The sequence below is a fragment of the Oncorhynchus masou genome, chromosome 29 (genome assembly GCF_036934945.1).
Source record: "Oncorhynchus masou masou isolate Uvic2021 chromosome 29, UVic_Omas_1.1, whole genome shotgun sequence".
Classification (NCBI taxonomy): Eukaryota; Metazoa; Chordata; class Actinopteri; order Salmoniformes; family Salmonidae; genus Oncorhynchus; species Oncorhynchus masou.
In genome coordinates, this window is record NC_088240.1 from 85,306,983 (window position 1) to 85,323,969 (window position 16,987).

The 16,987-nt window shown below is 45.8% G+C and overlaps 2 protein-coding genes across 2 annotated transcripts; both read left to right on the plus strand.

Annotated features, from left to right (window-relative positions):
• Nucleotides 1–7,111: 7,111 nt before the first annotated feature.
• Nucleotides 7,112–9,726, plus strand: LOC135521350 (hairy/enhancer-of-split related with YRPW motif protein 1-like). Its single transcript, XM_064947263.1, has 5 exons — nucleotides 7,112–7,294; nucleotides 7,523–7,598; nucleotides 7,715–7,798; nucleotides 7,970–8,051; nucleotides 8,290–9,726. The coding sequence occupies exons 1-5, from the start codon at nucleotides 7,206–7,208 to the stop codon at nucleotides 8,907–8,909; spliced, it is 951 nt and encodes a 316-aa protein (XP_064803335.1). The 5' UTR covers nucleotides 7,112–7,205; the 3' UTR covers nucleotides 8,910–9,726.
• A 4,462-nt stretch (nucleotides 9,727–14,188) lies between these two features.
• LOC135520861 (fatty acid-binding protein, adipocyte-like) lies at nucleotides 14,189–16,454 on the plus strand. Its single transcript, XM_064946673.1, has 4 exons — nucleotides 14,189–14,335; nucleotides 14,446–14,618; nucleotides 14,754–14,855; nucleotides 16,252–16,454. Exons 1-4 carry the CDS (start codon nucleotides 14,263–14,265, stop codon nucleotides 16,303–16,305), a joined length of 402 nt encoding a protein of 133 aa, XP_064802745.1. The 5' UTR covers nucleotides 14,189–14,262; the 3' UTR covers nucleotides 16,306–16,454.
• Nucleotides 16,455–16,987: the final 533 nt, after the last annotated feature.

Genomic DNA, 16,987 nt, shown 5'->3' on the forward strand with positions numbered 1-16,987 from the left:
AGGTTTTCACCTGTCCAGAAACCACCGGTCACTAAAATGAATGGATGACTTTACAAGGTTTCACCTGTCCAGAAACCACCGCACACTAAAATGAATGGATGACTTTACAAGGTTTCCCCTGTCCAGAAACCACCGCACACTAAAATGAATGGATGACTTTACAAGGTTTCACCTGTCCAGAAACCACCGGTCACTAAAATGAATGGATGACTTTACAAGGTTTCACCTGTCCAGAAACCACCGCACACTAAAATGAATGGATGACTTTACAAGGTTTCACCTGTCCAGAAACCACCGCACACTAAAATGAATGGATGACTTTACAAGGTTTCACCTGTCCAGAAACCACCGCACACTAAACTGAATGGATGACTTTACAAGGCTTTACCTGTCAAAATACCACCGCACACTAAAATGAATGGATGACTTTACAAGGTTTCCCCTGTCCAGAAACCACCGCACACTAAAATGAATGGATGACAACAAAGGTAGGAAGGTGAACAGCGAGAAGGAAGGTGTATTTTGGTCTGATGGCTGGTGGGAAAGGGTCTGGTCTGGTCCCGGTATAGAAACTGACTGACTGGTTGACCGGCCGCCTGTCGACCGACTGATACACACGATATTATAGATCCCTGGTGGATCAGGGTACCTGCCTGACACTGACTGCTTGACTGGCTGGGTACTGACTGACTGACTGAATGACTGACTGACTGCCTGGGTGTAGACTGACTGACTGACTGACTGACTGACTGACTGACTGATTGCCTGACTGGGTACAGACTGACTGACTGACTGACTGGGTGTAGACTGGAACCAGTGGGAGGGAGACAGGAAGCTGTGGCCCATACGATAACATTGTTGTACTGAGGGTGTCTGGGGGGACACAAGCAGGTTAGGAGCACCATGGGTAGCGCTGAGATGCATGTCTAAAGTTCTTTCCCAAATAACACTCTATTCCCTATATAGTGCACTACTTTGTCCAGAGACCCCATCAAAAGTAGTGCACTACATAGGAAATATGGTGTTATTTGGGACGCACAATAAGTCTCTGAAGTCACTATGTGGTATATTGTGTGGCATTTATTTACTCTCTCTTTTTAAATGCCTTTGTCTTTTTAGGATTCTAATTATTACATTAAATGAGAACTTTGAATTATTGATTTACTAATGTGTTCTCTCACAGTAGTAGGTTAAGAATGATGATCAAGAAATTAATCCTTACCATGCAGTCAGTCAACACTCACACACACAAGCACGCACACACACACACACACACACACACACACACACACACACACACACACACACACACACACACACACACACACACACACACACACACAAACACACACACACACATACACACACGCACACACACACACCCTCCCTTATTCTCTTGCAGTTGTTGCATGACAGATATAAGATGTCTTGGTGGTGTGCACACAGGACGCAGGAGGCCTGTGAGTGCCGTTGCTGCCGACAGACCTCACAGTCAACACAGTAAATCAACCCTGGGAGGTTCCTGTGAGACTTACCTGCTGTGTGTGTGTGTGTGTGTGTGTGTGTGTGTGTGTGTGTGTGTGTGTGTGTGTGTGTGTGTGTGTGTGTGTGTGTGTGTGTGTGTGTGCGTGCGTGTGTGTGTGTCACATTCAGCCAGCTAGAGAGGGTCTGTAGACGGGTGGGATAACGCCGGGACCCGCTCACACGGAGATTGAATTACCACAGAATTAGCTCAGGGCTGTGGGAAGCAGCACCTCCTGAACACACACACACACACACACACAAACACACACACACACACAAACAGTCACTAAGGGAAACCTGAGGGAAGACTGAAGAAGGCAGCTGGGCACACGCCAGGTCTCTAACAAATCAAATCAAATCAAATGTATTTATATAGCCCTTCGTACATCAGCTGATATCTCAAAGTGCTGTACAGAAACCCAACAAATGCTTTCTGATAGATTTTAACTTCCTGACTCTGCCTTGAGAACCAGTATGAGGCTCATGGTCCATGGGATTCTTGGATTAGTTCATTATTAATAGTTCTGGTGCCATATTTATATTTCTTTACAGTAAGGTCATAATATTACAATCATGTAAAATAAAGACGAAGCAAACGAACTAAGGGCAAATTATTGCAAATCAGAACACATAATTGTTCCATTGCCATGAGGGCAAACATCCAAACATCCAGAAGAGATATGAGGGTTGAAATTGGTTTGCTGGGGAAAGCAACAAATTTGGTTTGCTGGGGAAAGTAACATAATTGGTTTGCTGGGGAAAGTAACATAATTGGTTTGCTGGGGAAAGTAACATAATTGGTTTGCTGGGGAAAGTAAACATAATTGGTTTGCTGGGGAAAGTAACATAATTGGTTTGCTGGGGAAAGTAACATAATTGGTTTGCTGGGGAAAGTAACATAATTGGTTTGCTGGGGAAAGTAAACATTATTGGTTTGCTGGGGAAAGTAAACATAATTGGTTTGCTGGGGAAAGTAACAAAATTGGTTTGCTGGGGAAAGTAACATAATTGGTTTGCTGGGGAAAGTAAACATAATTGGTTTGCTGGGGAAAGTAACATAATTGGTTTGCTGGGGAAAGTAACATAATTGGTTTGCTGGGGAAAGTAACATAATTGGTTTGCTGGGGAAAGTAACATAATTGGTTTGCTGGGGAAAGTAAACATTATTGGTTTGCTGGGGAAAGTAAACATAATTGGTTTGCTGGTGAAAGTAACATAATTGGTTTGCTGGGGAAAGCAAAAAATGTGGTTTGCTGGGGAAAGTAACATAATTGGTTTGCTGGGGAAAGTAACATAATTGGTTTGCTGGGGAAAGTAACATAATTGTGTGTAATGAACACAAATAATTCAGTACTAATACAGAAGGCCTTGACAGTAGTCAGTGTGAGGAGAACGGTTTGTGTCTGGCTAATGGAAACCATCTGATCACCAGTCTTGGCTAGAGTATCCCAAATGGCACCCTAAAGTGTATATAGTGCACTACTTTTGACCAGGGTAGTGCAAAAGTAGTGCACTATATATGGAATAGGGTGCCATTTGTTACACTTACCTGGTGTAGATGTAGCAGCACCACCGTAGAGCCTGATTAGGGCTAGCCGCTCCATAAACAGAGTGGGAGCGACGCCTCCTAAATCCACTGAAGCTCAGGGGAAGGTCACAAAGGGGCCATGTTCGGCTTCTGTCTGGGGTCAAGGTAAAGCAAGTGGTTGTCGTTGATCTGGCTGAGTTGTTAGGTCAGTGGACTGTCCTGCCAAAGGCCTGTCATAACTCCCTAAGCATTCTGGAATACAGAGAGAATAACACAGGGTGGCTGTCCAGGGGAGGCTGTCCAGGGAGGCTGTCCAGGGGAGGCTGTCCAGGGAGGCTGTCCAGGGAGGCTGTCCAGGGGAGGCTGTCCAGGGGAGGCTGTCCAGGGAGGCTGTCCAGGGGAGGCTGTCCATGGATACTGTCCAGGGAGGCTGTCCAGGTAGGCTGTCCAGGGGAGGCTGTCCAGGGAGGCTGTCCAGGAGGCTGTCCAGGGAGGCTGTCCAGGGAGGCTGTCCAGGGAGGCTGTCCAGGGGAGGCTGTCCAGGGAGGCTGTCCAGGGAGGCTGTCCAGGGAGGCTGTCCAGGGAGGCTGTCCAGGGAGGCTGTCCAGGGGAGGCTGTCCAGGGAGGCTGTCCAGGGAGGCTGTCCAGGGGAGGCTGTCCATGGATACTGTCCAGGGAGGCTGTCCAGGGAGGCTGTCCAGGGGAGGCTGTCCAGGGAGGCTGTCCAGGGGAGGCTGTCCAGGGAGGCTGTCCAGGGGAGGCTGTCCAGGGAGGCTGTCCAGGGAGGCTGTCCAGGGGAGGCTGTCCATGGATACTGTCCAGGGAGGCTGTCCAGGTAGGCTGTCCAGGGGAGGCTGTCCAGGGAGGCTGTCCAGGGAGGCTGTCCAGGGGAGGCTGTCCAGGGAGGCTGTCCAGGGGAGGCTGTCCAGGGAGGCTGTCCAGGGGAGGCTGTCCAGGGAGGCTGTCCAGGGAGGCTGTCCAGGGAGGCTGTCCAGGGAGGCTGTCCAGGGAGGCTGTCCAGGGAGGCTGTCCAGGGGAGGCTGTCCAGGGAGGCTGTCCAGGGAGGCTGTCCAGGGAGGCTGTCCAGGGAGGCTGTCCAGGGAGGCTGTCCAGGGGAGGCTGTCCAGGGAGGCTGTCCAGGGGAGGCTGTCCAGGGAGGCTGTCCAGGGAGGCTGTCCAGGTAGGCTGTCCAGGGAGGCTGTCCAGGGAGGCTGTCCAGGGAGACTGTCTAGCAGGGAGATTCTCCACCTCGAGAATGGGAGACAGTCCAGCAGGGAGACAGTCCAGCAGGGAGGCTGTACAGCAGGGAGACTGTACAGCAGGGAGACTGTCCAACAGGGGGACTGTACAGCAGGGGGACTGTCCAGCAGGGAGACTGTACAGCAGGGAGACTGTCCAGCAGGGAGACTGTCCAGCAGGGAGACTGTCCAGCAGGGAGACTGTACAGCAGGGAGACTGTCCAGCAGGGGGACTGTACAGCAGGGAGACTGTACAGCAGGGAGACTGTCCAACAGGGAGACTGTACAGCAGGGAGACTGTACAGCTGGGAGACTGTCCAGCAGGGAGACTGTCCAACAGGGAGACTGTACAGCAGGGAGACTGTACAGCAGGGGGACTGTCCAACAGGGAGACTGTACAGCAGGGAGGCTGTACAGCAGGGAGACTGTCCAGCAGGGAGACTGTCCAACAGGGAGACTGTACAGCAGGGGGACTGTCCAACAGGGGGACTGTACAGCAGGGAGACTGTACAGCAGGGAGACTGTACAGCAGGGGGACTGTCCAACAGGGGGACTGTACAGCAGGGAGACTGTACAGCAGGGAGACTGTACAGCAGGGAGACTGTCCAGCAGGGAGACTGTCCAGCAGGGAGACTGTCCAACAGGGAGACTGTACAGCAGGGAGACTGTACAGCAGGGAGACTGTACAGCAGGGGGACTGTCCAACAGGGAGACTGTCCAGCAGTGTGTGTGTGTGTGTGTGTGTGTGTGTGTGTGTGTGTGTGTGTGTGTGTGTGTGTGTGTGTGTGTGTGTGTGTGTGTGTGTGTGTGTGTGTGTGTGTGTGTGTGTGTGTGTGTGTGTGTGTGTGTGCGTGTTGCGTGTGCGTGTGCGTGTGTGTGTGTGTGTGCAGCTGCTCCTTGGAATCAACTCCAAGTGCCAACAAGTTAACAACTGAGCTGATGGACAGGCCAGGGACACAGGTGCTCTTCTCCAAGGTGCTGCTGGGTACAGAACAGAGACAGGCAGGGGAGAGACCTGCTCTAAGGTGCTGCTGGGAACAGAACAGAGACAGACAGAGACAGACAGGGCAGAGACCTGCTCTAAGGTGCTGCTGGGAACAGAACAGAGACAGACAGGGCAGAGACCTGCTCTAAGGTGCTGCTGGGAACAGAACAGAGACAGACAGGGCAGAGACCTGCTCTAAGGTGCTGCTGGGAACAGAACAGAGACAGACAGGGCAGAGACCTGCTCTAAGGTGCTGCTGGGAACAGAACAGAGACAGACAGGGCAGAGACCTGCTCTAAGGTGCTGCTGGGAACAGAACAGAGACAGACAGGGCAGAGACCTGCTCTAAGGTGCTGCTGGGAACAGAACAGAGACAGACAGGGCAGAGACCTGCTCTAAGGTGCTGCTGGGAACAGAACAGAGACAGACAGGGCAGAGACCTGCTCCAAGGTGCTGCTGGGAACAGAACAGAGACAGACAGGGCAGAGACATGCTCTAAGGTACTGCTGGGAACAGAACAGAGACAGACAGGGCAGAGACCTGCTCTAAGGTGCTGCTGGGAACAGAACAGAGACAGACAGGGCAGAGACCTGCTCTAAGGTGCTGCTGGGAACATAACAGAGACAGACAACTGTTGACTCAACTCTGGAGAAACATCTATTTTTTCCCATGGAAAAGATCTGTCAGTGTCATGCTTTTCTTTCTCCAATTACTGGCTGAATGTTTCCTAGGTGAGGGGTGCCATTCAGGCTCCTTGAGCCAGTCAATTCACCTGGTTGCTCTTCAGAACAGGGAACTTCCTAGAAGTGCTTGGCCACTGAAGCAACCAGAGCCACTGGGGCCTCCAGTCCGATCAATGCTGCTGTTGACCCACACAGCTGACAGCATACAATGAACAACACACTCTGCCAAATGGCCCAAGAGTCCTGTTACACACCAGTGAAGAGGGCGAGAGCTCTTGGGCTAATGGTCCCTGTGGCCCCTGACTGGGAGCTCAACAGGGGGGCTGAGGACCGACTGACAAGCTGGCTGCCTGGGAGTCTTGGTTTGAGCCTCAAGTGGCAACCCTATAGGGATCTGGTCAAAAGTAGTGCATTTTATGGAGAACAGCGTGCTATTTTGGACACATCCTTGAGGAGGTTAAAACTATTTATTAAATGGTGATTGAAAACATATTCTGTGGGTTATCTTAAAACTGCAATTATGTATCTTTTTGGGTTACTCGACCAAATTCACATAGAAAATGGAGTTATAGATGTGTCATTTTTGTTGAAAGCAAGTCTAAGAAGTGTTAGATCAGTTCTATGTGCGCTATTGCTATGCCTCCCGTTCTTAAGTTTCCAATTGGCTCACTCATCTCTCCCTCATCTCCCTGTAACTATTCTCCAGGTCATTGTTGTAAATGCCAGCCTGTTCTCAGTAAATTTACATTGTAAAATAAGGGTACAAAAAATGTATGAAATGAAATAAAAAGTTTTGTTGTTTGCGTAAACAGAAATTAGGCAAACTATTAGAATACAACATTTGTTTTTTTTGCGTGAAATGAAATTAGGCAAACTATTAGAATTTTACCAGGAAATCGCTGAGCGATTTCTGCCTAGTGCATCTTTAATTAATGGTAGACCTACAGTTGGAGTCTACGGATTATATTTGAAGCTCCCATACTGGCATTCAGAGGCCCCGCCATCATTGAACGAAAACAACAAAACATGTCACTCAAACGTCAGCTTGATTTTAATAGGCTTAGTACTTTTAGAGCCCGCCTATTCCCCGCCCCTTTCATTTTAAACTGCATGGTCTGAAAATAATACCCCGAGAACAAGGCGTGACTTTAAACAGTTGCGCGAACACGTCGCTTTCACAGGATTTGCGGAGTTCACATTAAGGAACAATCTATACTGAATATTGCTACTTTGGGTTCTGGAGCAAAATGAGACGAAATCACAATTACAGCTGTTCATCTGATAGCGAACTTGATGACAATATAGAAGTGGAGAAGGACAGTGGTGACGAAAATGTGTATGTTGAAAATTCATTTATGAAGAATAGGAAATCTTTTTTGAAATGAGAAAATCAATTTATTTGTCATTCTGATATAAGCCAAATGTGTATTTTTTGTGGTAGGCGAATCTAAATCACGCATCTCTACACAGTGTGTCTCTCTTGAAAAACAGGCTATGCGTGACAGAAACCTATCGTCACCAATATGTTATTGAAACTGAATGAAAATTACTTTGATTATTTCAGAAACCTTGACTCTTCGCATGACTTGATGTCACCCCCGAAAACCACTCCAACTCAAGCCAGAAAACGACGCAGAGGAGTGAGTATTACATTACTCTTGCATAATTATACACCGTATATTGCCATTATTAAGGTTCACCATCACCTTGATATGCTGTCGGAGACTCAAAAATCCTACCTCGCTCTCACCCACAGATTATTGAGAAACGGCGACGTGACCGAATCAACAACAGCCTGACAGATCTCAGAAGACTTGTGCCAAGTGCGTTTGAGAAGCAGGTAGGCTACAGTACAATTGTGTATATATATATATATATATACCATACAGACCTATTAGATTCAGAGTATATTAATCTCAGTAGTCACCTTTCTGCCTTTTCTACATCTTTGGGTAGGAATGTTATTTTACAAGTAACACAATCTAATCGAAATGTTTGCCTTTTGTCACAGGGATCGTCAAAATTGGAAAAAGCTGAAATTTTGCAGATTACTGTAGATCATTTGAAGATGATACATGCTGCCAGCGGACAAGGTGAGTCAATAACAAAACAATACAAAGATTTGATTTATGATGACAGCCTGTAAAAAATATGTTGTGATAGAAAAACTTCTGCATATTTTGTCGGGAACTAAGCATATCCTCCAAGCTCCACCACAGAATTAGAACCAAGTGTCTCCATGTCCTTTTGTTCCCCTAGTTGTGTGGCGCTCTGTATACTCCTGTGTGTTGTAGTTCCTGTTCCTGACCCTCTGCCTCCCTCTCCTGGTAGGGTATTTTGAAGCCCACGCCCTGGCCAAGGACTACCGCAGCCTGGGCTTCAGGGAGTGTCTGTCAGAGACGGCCCGCTACCTAAGCATCATGGAGGGCTGGAACAGTGTTGACCCACTCCGCGTACGCCTGGTCTCTCACCTCAACAACTACGCCTCTCAGAGAGACATCCACACTGGATTGACTGGACACACTGGACAACCAGCCTGGGGCTCTGCTTTGAGGACACCCTCCGCCCACCTGCCACACCCCCTCTTACCACTCCCCCAGGGACGGACACTAGCCCCCCACAGTACCAGCAGCCAACCCTCCTCCTGCTCCATCTCCTCCTCCTCCATGTCATCCCCCTGTTCAACTGATACCTCAGTGACCTCCAGACTCAGTGTGATGGCCCCCTCAGAGGCACTTAGGGTGCCCCCCAATGACAATCTACCCCTGGGGCTGGCCCTGTCAGTCTCAGCCTCCAAGCTCTCCCAACCACCACCCCTCTCCTCCCTGTCTGCCTTCTCCTTCACTACTTTTCCCCTAGTGTCTCCGGCAGCCCTCAATTCATCAGGCTCCTCCACAGCCCTGAGAAAACAGCCTTACAGGCCCTGGGGGACCGAGATCGGGGCCTTCTGAACTCTGGTGATCATCAGGACCGGAAGGCCACAACTTAGATCCCCGCCCACCTGCCTCCCTCTAACCTGCCTCCCTCTAACCTGCCTCCCTCCAACCTGCCTCCCTCCCACCTGCCTCCCGCCCACCTGCCTCCCTCTAACCTGCCTCCCTCTAACCTGCCTCCCTCCAACCTGCCTCCCTCCAACCTGCCTCCCGCCAACATGCCTCCCTCCAACATGCCTCCCTCCAACCTGCCTCCTTCCAACCTGCCTCCTTCCAACCTGCCTCCCTCCAACCTGCCTCCCGCCCTCCAACCTGCCTCCCGCAAACACTCCACAAACCCAGCAGGAGTACCTGGCTGTCATCTGTTTTTCCCCTCTGGCAATGAGGGGGATTGGGTAGGCTAATGCAACCTCCCTTGGTCAGTACTGCTGTATAAAGGAACATAGATAACATAGTGTTCTATCCTATATGTTTTTATCATGAATAATTTATGTTAAATGTTGTTGTGAGCCCAGGTATGGCCTCCAAGGTAGGAAAGGACTGACTATTGTTTCATGACCACAACTAATTTCATTTGGTTTATTATCAGCGTGCACTAAGAGAAGGATTTTGGGGTATTTGTAGGTCAAATATAATATTGTAAAAACTCCTGCAGCTTTGAAAGAGAACAAAGACATCTGCAATGTATCATAAATGGAGTTACACATGAACTGGATCTGCTAATACTTTAGTTATGTCTATATGGGATTGTCCAACATGCTTTATATAGAAAGCAACTTTGAAAAAACGTAGCTTTGTAATGTTTTTGTACCAATAAACTGAGTTTGTAAGAAGATGCATGTTTATTTAATCAATGCTCAGGATTCATGTGTTTTACTTATGAACTGTTGTGGGGTTTAGAGTATGTTGTCCACTTCCCACATCACTTAAAATAAACAGAAATAATTTATCCGTTTCAACTGTGTCACGGCTGGCCAGGTGTGTAGCGAGGAATCAGGCGCAGAGAGCAGCGACGTCCAGGGGAAAGTGCACTTTAATACGGCACCAAAATGAAATGCCCAACACGCAGGGAGCAAACACTGACCAACCCAAACCAACGGGTAACAAGGTCCAGAGCACTAACAACACCAACGAATACAACGTCAACATCAAAATAATCCCCCACAACAAAGGGGCGGGTTCCATACGCTAAATAGGGAAGACAATCATGCACACATACAATAGGAACAGGTGTAACGAATGAGACAACTAACCGAAAAGACAAGGGATCGGTGGCGGCGAGTAGCCCGGTGACGACGACCGCCGAGCACCACCCGAACAGGCGGGGGAGCCAATTTCGGCGGGAGTCGTGAAAACTGCCTTGATTTCTTCGTTTTTTGGTGAATGAAGGAGTTGCATAAAGATGTAGGATCTTAATTTGATCACTCTTCTGTTGCTGAGCATTGTCCTACACAGCTGGAAATGCAAACTTGTAGTGTTTTTGAGTTTTAAAAAGACTTCTAAAGTGTGTCATTTCCACATTGAAATTTCAGACTTGATTTACCCTACAGAAAAAGGTATCAACCCCTACAAAAATGTCCATTAATTATAATTCACTTTTTCTGTTGCTGCAGGATTATTTTCCAGTTGTAACAAACTGACTCAAATTAAGATCCTACATCTGTATGTACTTTGTTTTATATATGAGCAAAGTGGTAGCTAACAGTAATATAGCAGAGAATCTTACTGACTGACTAGCTGGCTGACTGGTTATAATCTCGTGGACAGACGCAAGAATTTGTTTCTGGGTTGGCGAGAGATTACGGTTGGTCGAGACACAGTCTCCAAAACGTCTTTTTAGCGCCGTTGTTGCCTCCATGAATACCCAGGAAGTGATTAAAAGGAAATCATCGATGACCCTTGACCCCACTCATATGGACTGGCCTGGTCTGACCCCACTAATATAGTCTGGTCTGACCCCACTAATATGGTCTGGTCTGACCCTACTAATATGGTCTGGTCTGGGCAGGAGACTACAGTGTGGCCAAGATTGAGGTATAGATGGCAGCTGGATGACACATACTGAAGCCTGTAGACAACAGTAGATCACTTTTGACTAGGGCTCATGGGGTTCTGGTCGAAAGAAGTGTACAGTAGGGAATAGGGTGCCATTTGGGACTCAATCACTCGATGTGCCCTTTAAGTTCCTGCTGTGGTAGTATGCAAATTATCCACTAGAGACCATTGGATAGCAGTAGAATACTAGTGATGGAGACTTGCTGCAGTCAAATCATGAGTATAAAGGTTTATAGCGTCCCAGCGGAAAGAAAAAACATAATATCTCTAAAACTGAAACTTTTCAGGAAATGAAAAAAGAGCCATATTCTACCATTTATGAACATACAATCACAAAACTTCAAAAGTTATTTTGAAATGTATTTTATTTGACCTGGAGTCATGAACTGTTCAGCGTACATAAAGGACAATCATGTTAATAACAGTAACCATTCAGGTCCCTCAAGATGTTTCTTCCCTCCCCTGTTCTTTACAATCTGTTACTCAGTCACACAAACTTTGTTGGATGAAAATATGGAGTTTTTCTGTGAAAAATAAATGAAGACGTGGAATGTCGTTCAATATGGTGTTCACTGGCTCCATCTGCTGGCTCAATGGCACTCACTGCTTTACAATAGAATAGAACAGAACAGAACAGAATAGAAATTAATAGAACAGAATAGAACATAACAGAATAGAACAAAACAGAATAGAACAGAACAAAATAGAATATAACAGAATTTAATAGAATTTGCAGGGTGGAGATAAAATACCCCAGTATGAGTCATAATACCCATAAAAACTAGCGGTCAATCAAGGAAATGGTTCCAATAATTTCCCCACCATTAATTAAGACTGTATGTTTATTATTCTATCTGTAACTGTGTTGTTGTATGTGTTGAACTGCTTTTCTTTATCTTGGCCAGGTTGCAGTTGCAAATGAGAACTTGTTCTCAACTAGTCAACCTGGTTAAATCAAGGTGAAATAAAAATGTAAATAAGAAAAAGGCTCCTCAACAGCTTCCACCCCCAAGCCATAAGACTGCTGAACAATTAATAAAATCACCCGCCACCACCGGACAATTTACATTGACCCCTCCCCCTTCCTTTTTGTACACTGCTGCTACTCGCTGTTTATTATCTATGCATAGTCACTTCACCCCCACCTACAGTACATCTACAAATTACCTCAACTAACCTGTACCCCCGCACACTCCGGTACCGGTGCCTCTGTGACTCGGTACCGGTGCCCCCTGTATACAGCCTCGTTATTGTTATTCTTATTGTGTTACTTGGTTTTATTGCTTTTTATTTTAGCCTACTTGGTAAATATTTTCTTAACTTTTCTTGAACTGCACTGTTGGTTAAGAGCTTGTAAGTAAAGCATTTCACGGTAAAGTCTACACTTGTTGTATTCGGTGCATGTGACAAATAAAGTTTGATTTGATGTCTAGTTTGATGCTAAATAGCATTTTAGAATCTGAGAGCAAATAGAGAAGAATATATTGATAAATGTCACCTTGTCCGAGAGAGATTGACATGGTTATCAAAACGTCACACCAGGGGAAGTTTACACAATACACAGCCCTTATTTTAAGTGTTTCTTAAATCCCCAATGGGAAAAATGAATGGTGGAAAAACGTTTGGAACCATTTCCCTGTTTGACCTCTAAGTTTAATGGGTATTATGACACCTCCACCGTGGGGCTTCTCTGTCCAGTATCTGTGTTCTTTGCCCATCTTAATCTTTTATTGTCTTAGATATGGCTTTTTCTTTGCAACTCTGCCTAGAAGGCCAGCATCCCGGAGTCGCCTCTTCACTGTTGACGTTGAGACTGGTGTTTTGCGGGTACTATTTAATGAAGCTGCCAGTTGAAGACTTGTGAGGCGTCTGTTTCTCAAACTAGACACTCTAATGTACTTGTCCTCTTGCTCAGTTGTGCACCGGGGCCTCCCACTCTTTCTATTCTGGTTAGAGCCAGTTTGCGCTGTTCTGTGAAGGGAGTAGTACACAGCGTTGTACGAGATCTTCAGTTTCTTGGCAATTTCTCGCATGGAATAGCCTTCGTTTCTCAGAACAAGAATATAATTTCAGAATAAAGGTCTATGTTTCTGACCATTTTGATGATGTTCCAGACACTCAACTAGTCTAAAGAATGCCATTTTTATTGCTTCTTTAATCATAACAACAGTTTTCAGCTGTGCTAACATAATTGCAAAAGGGTTTTCTAATGATCAATTAGCCTTTTCAAATGATAGATTTGGATTAGCTAACACAATGTGCCATTGGAACACAGGAGTGATGGTTGCTGATAATGGGCCTCTGTACACCTATGTAGATATTCCATCAACATTCTGCAGTTTCCAGCTACAATAGTCATTTACAACTTTAACAATGTCTACACTGTATTTCTGATCAATTTTCTGTTATTTTAATGTGCAAAAAAATTGCTTTTCTTTCAGAAACAAGGACATTTCTAAGTGACCCCAAACTTTTGAACTGTAGTGTACAAATTAAAATATATAAAAAAGATACAAATATTTGTATTTATTTAAATGTTTTTATGAATATTGATAGCAATAATGGAATAAACAAAATGTGTATTACATATCTATAGTAGAAAAGAGAAGAATATATTATTTTAGAAATGTGTATGTTTTTTCTCTCCAATTCCTATTATTGAGCAAATCACACTTTCAAAAAGCCCCCATTGCTTCAAGGGCCACTGGCTGCTGATAGGCTTTCTTGACTTTACAATAGTTTTTTGCCAACTCATCCTTGTTGCCTTTAATCTCTGTTTTACCAGCTAAACAGCTGCTCTTAGCAGAAAATGTTTTTGAGTTACCTTTCTAGCTAATTGTTTATGTTCGGGTTTACACGTTCTCTTCCAATTAGGCTAGCATGTGTTGAGGTCAAAAAGATCTACCAAATCTATTCATTTGAAAATGTTGATTACTTCTCCTTGACATGATCATTCACCAGATGATGAGACAAGATACAATACATTATGTTTTTAAATATATTTTTGCCAACATGTGATTGGGATTCCTGCCATGTCATCCGGTTTGTCTGGCAGGGGGTCACTGGGTAAGAAAATGTTGAAGACCCCTGTCAAAGACAGTGCAGTCTGAGCCCCTGCCCGAAAATAATTTATCCCCCGCCCCTCATCCTCTCTGTTGCCATGGAAGCACCAGATATAGCACTTGATTGGCTTGCATGGGTAAGCACGTGCTAGATGAGGCTTCAAATTTGACAACTTGCCCAGATGTAATTATTGCAGAGTCGAAGCAGTGTGTGTTAACGTGGTTTGTGGTGTTGATTAGCTCAAATTTACAACATGGTCGAGGCATTCGTTGGAACTTGGAAAATGACTTCCAGCGAGAATTTTGATGAATATATGAAGGCAATAGGTGAAGTCTTACCTTATTAAACAAAGTAGTTTTTTTAATGAAAGACAATGTTGCATGTCGCTCTAGAACCTTACTAAAGTTGATTAGATAAATATCCGTTTGTTTCACAGGTGTGGGTTTTGCTACTCGGCAGATGGGGAATCTGGCGAAGCCCAATTTGCTGTTCAGCATCGAAGACGGTGTAATATCAATGAAATCCCAGAGCACTTTCAAAACCACAGAGGCCAAGTTTAAATTGAATGAAGAATTCGACGAGATGACTGCAGATGACAGGAAAACCAAGGTGGGTGCAGGAGCCACACCATAGACATGCCGGTTGTTACAGTAGTGTGGCTTCCAATTGATTGATTTTTAAATGTAATTTCACTTAATTTTTAATTTAGTGAGTTGTGCCCTCCTGACACTACACTATTTCCAGACTCTGATGACCTTTGAGAACGGAAAACTGGTGCAAAAACAAACTTGGGACGGCAAGACTACCACGCTCGAGCGGGAGTTGCAAGATGGAAAATTGATTGCGGTAAGGTTTAATGTCTTGCTTGCTTTTCCCTTCTCTACTTGGTTTGACATATGCGCTGGGAAGCGTGGCTTGATAAGCACTTGCAGTCATGTGCAACACGCTACTTAATTATTTTAAACTGAAGGATTCATTGGTTATCGAGTGCTAATGAACCCAATGATTTACATAAACCCGGGATTGCTGCTGCGTGTGTTGACATTGTCATTGCGAGGCCTTGCTGCCACCGGTCCTCCATAGGCACTATCCAGTAGGACCAGTCCTCCATAGGCACTATCCAGTAGGACCAGTCCTCCATAGGCACTATCCAGTAGGACCAGTCCTCCATAGGCACTATCCAGTAGGACCAGTCCTCCATAGGCACTATCCAGTAGGACCAGTCCTCCATAGGCACTATCCAGTAGGACCAGTCCTCCATAGGCACTATCCAGTTTTGACCAGTCCCCCATAGGCACTATCCAGTAGGACCAGTCCCCCATAGGCACTATCCAGTAGGACCAGTCCCCCATAGGCACTATCCAGTAGGACCAGTCCCCCATAGGCACTATCCAGTAGGACCAGTCCCCCATAGGCACTATCCAGTAGGACCAGTCCCCCATAGGCACTATCCAGTAGGACCAGTCCCCCATAGGCACTATCCAGTAGGACCAGTCCCCCATAGGCACTATCCAGTAGGACCAGTCCCCCATAGGCACTATCCAGTAGGACCAGTCCCCCATAGGCACTATCCAGTAGGACCAGTCCCCCATAGGCACTATCCAGTAGGACCAGTCCCCCATAGGCACTATCCAGTAGGACCAGTCCCCCATAGGCACTATCCAGTAGGACCAGTCCCCCATAGGCACTATCCAGTAGGACCAGTCCTCCATAGGAATGAATGGAATGCATGTTTTTTTTTTTGGGGGGGGGTGTAGTGTGGACAGTAACATCAGTTTCCTTAGAGCAATTTATAATGCATTATTTAGCTCACATAATGTGAGTGTCTGTTATTGAATAAATGAATATAGATTCCAACATGTATTTTATGGTTGAATATTAAGGTGGCTGCACAGTGGTATCAGTAGTGCCCCCGGTCAGTCATCCAGGGTTTGTGGTTGTATTAAACCTGTTAACTTATCTACACTCTGTTCATTGGCCAACATGGTCAGTTCCCTCTTATAGTTGACGTTTTAACTCCTACCCTGTCACATTTAGCTTACGTGATAATGCCCTTCAGTTTAAAGGAAGTTAACGTGGGTTGGCTCATTCAGACTGCAGTTTCAAGTGGAACTACAAGGACTGACACTCAGGCTGATTTGGTGCTTTGTTCATCACTGAATGTGTCATTACATTTTGACTTCTAGGTTCTGACACGTGTTGTCATTGCTTGACCCAAAGCGTGTACTGCTCTCTATTCCAGAAATGTGTTATGGATGATGTGGTGGCGCTGAGGACCTATGTGAGAGAGGTGTGATTCCAGTCTGCTGAATTCAAGACCCCCACCAGCAAAACATGCATGTTTTTGATATCTGTTCAATACCTACCATGTAATATTCACTGACTCAATTGGTACCAAAATCCCATGAAGCTTTCAATAAAGTCAATTGTTCTGCTTTGTGAAAAGTGGTGTTTCCTTCATTGCAATATGTAGGCCAGTTCGGAGGCCAAGGCCTATTCAGCAAACTTAATCCATGTGGATTACAAACTGGCAAATCTCTGGTCTATCCTGAGTACTTCGGTTGTAGGTGGTGCTAACATTCAATACATTTCAGTGTCAATTTTTCTCCAATAAATATATGTTGGCTTACTTAGTGTAACGTACGGTGTTCACGGCAAAATACATTGATTTCACACTACCTATTTTGAGAACTGGTGACCAAGTAGAAATGTCCAAAACTGACCATGTCTACAATGCAAAAAATGCTTGACTAGTGGGGGAAATTATTCTTTATTGTGACACTGGGCTGTCATCACTCCTAAACCACTGAGGAATATGAAGTATTGTCTGAGGGGTGGCATGGTAACTAAACCCTGGATGCCTTCATATTAGTGTGCTGCTGCTAACTAGCTATTAACTTGAGAACCTGAGAATTTCTTTGCCCATTTAGGCCTGTTCTATGCTGGGAACTTTTCAGGTGTTTCTGAATATGACTACT

Excerpts from the sequence above, each read along its gene's own strand:
- LOC135521350 (XM_064947263.1), top strand. The coding sequence starts at position 7,206 with ATGAGACGAAATCACAATTACAGCTGTTCATCTGATAGCGAACTTGAT. Across the intron at positions 7,295-7,522 it reads GACAGTGGTGACGAAAATGT|AAACCTTGACTCTTCGCATG; the intron begins GTATGTTGAAAA and ends TGATTATTTCAG. Across the intron at positions 7,799-7,969 it reads CAAGTGCGTTTGAGAAGCAG|GGATCGTCAAAATTGGAAAA; the intron begins GTAGGCTACAGT and ends CTTTTGTCACAG.
- LOC135520861 (XM_064946673.1), top strand. The coding sequence starts at position 14,263 with ATGGTCGAGGCATTCGTTGGAACTTGGAAAATGACTTCCAGCGAGAAT. Across the intron at positions 14,336-14,445 it reads TGAATATATGAAGGCAATAG|GTGTGGGTTTTGCTACTCGG; the intron begins GTGAAGTCTTAC and ends TTTGTTTCACAG. Across the intron at positions 14,619-14,753 it reads CAGATGACAGGAAAACCAAG|ACTCTGATGACCTTTGAGAA; the intron begins GTGGGTGCAGGA and ends CACTATTTCCAG.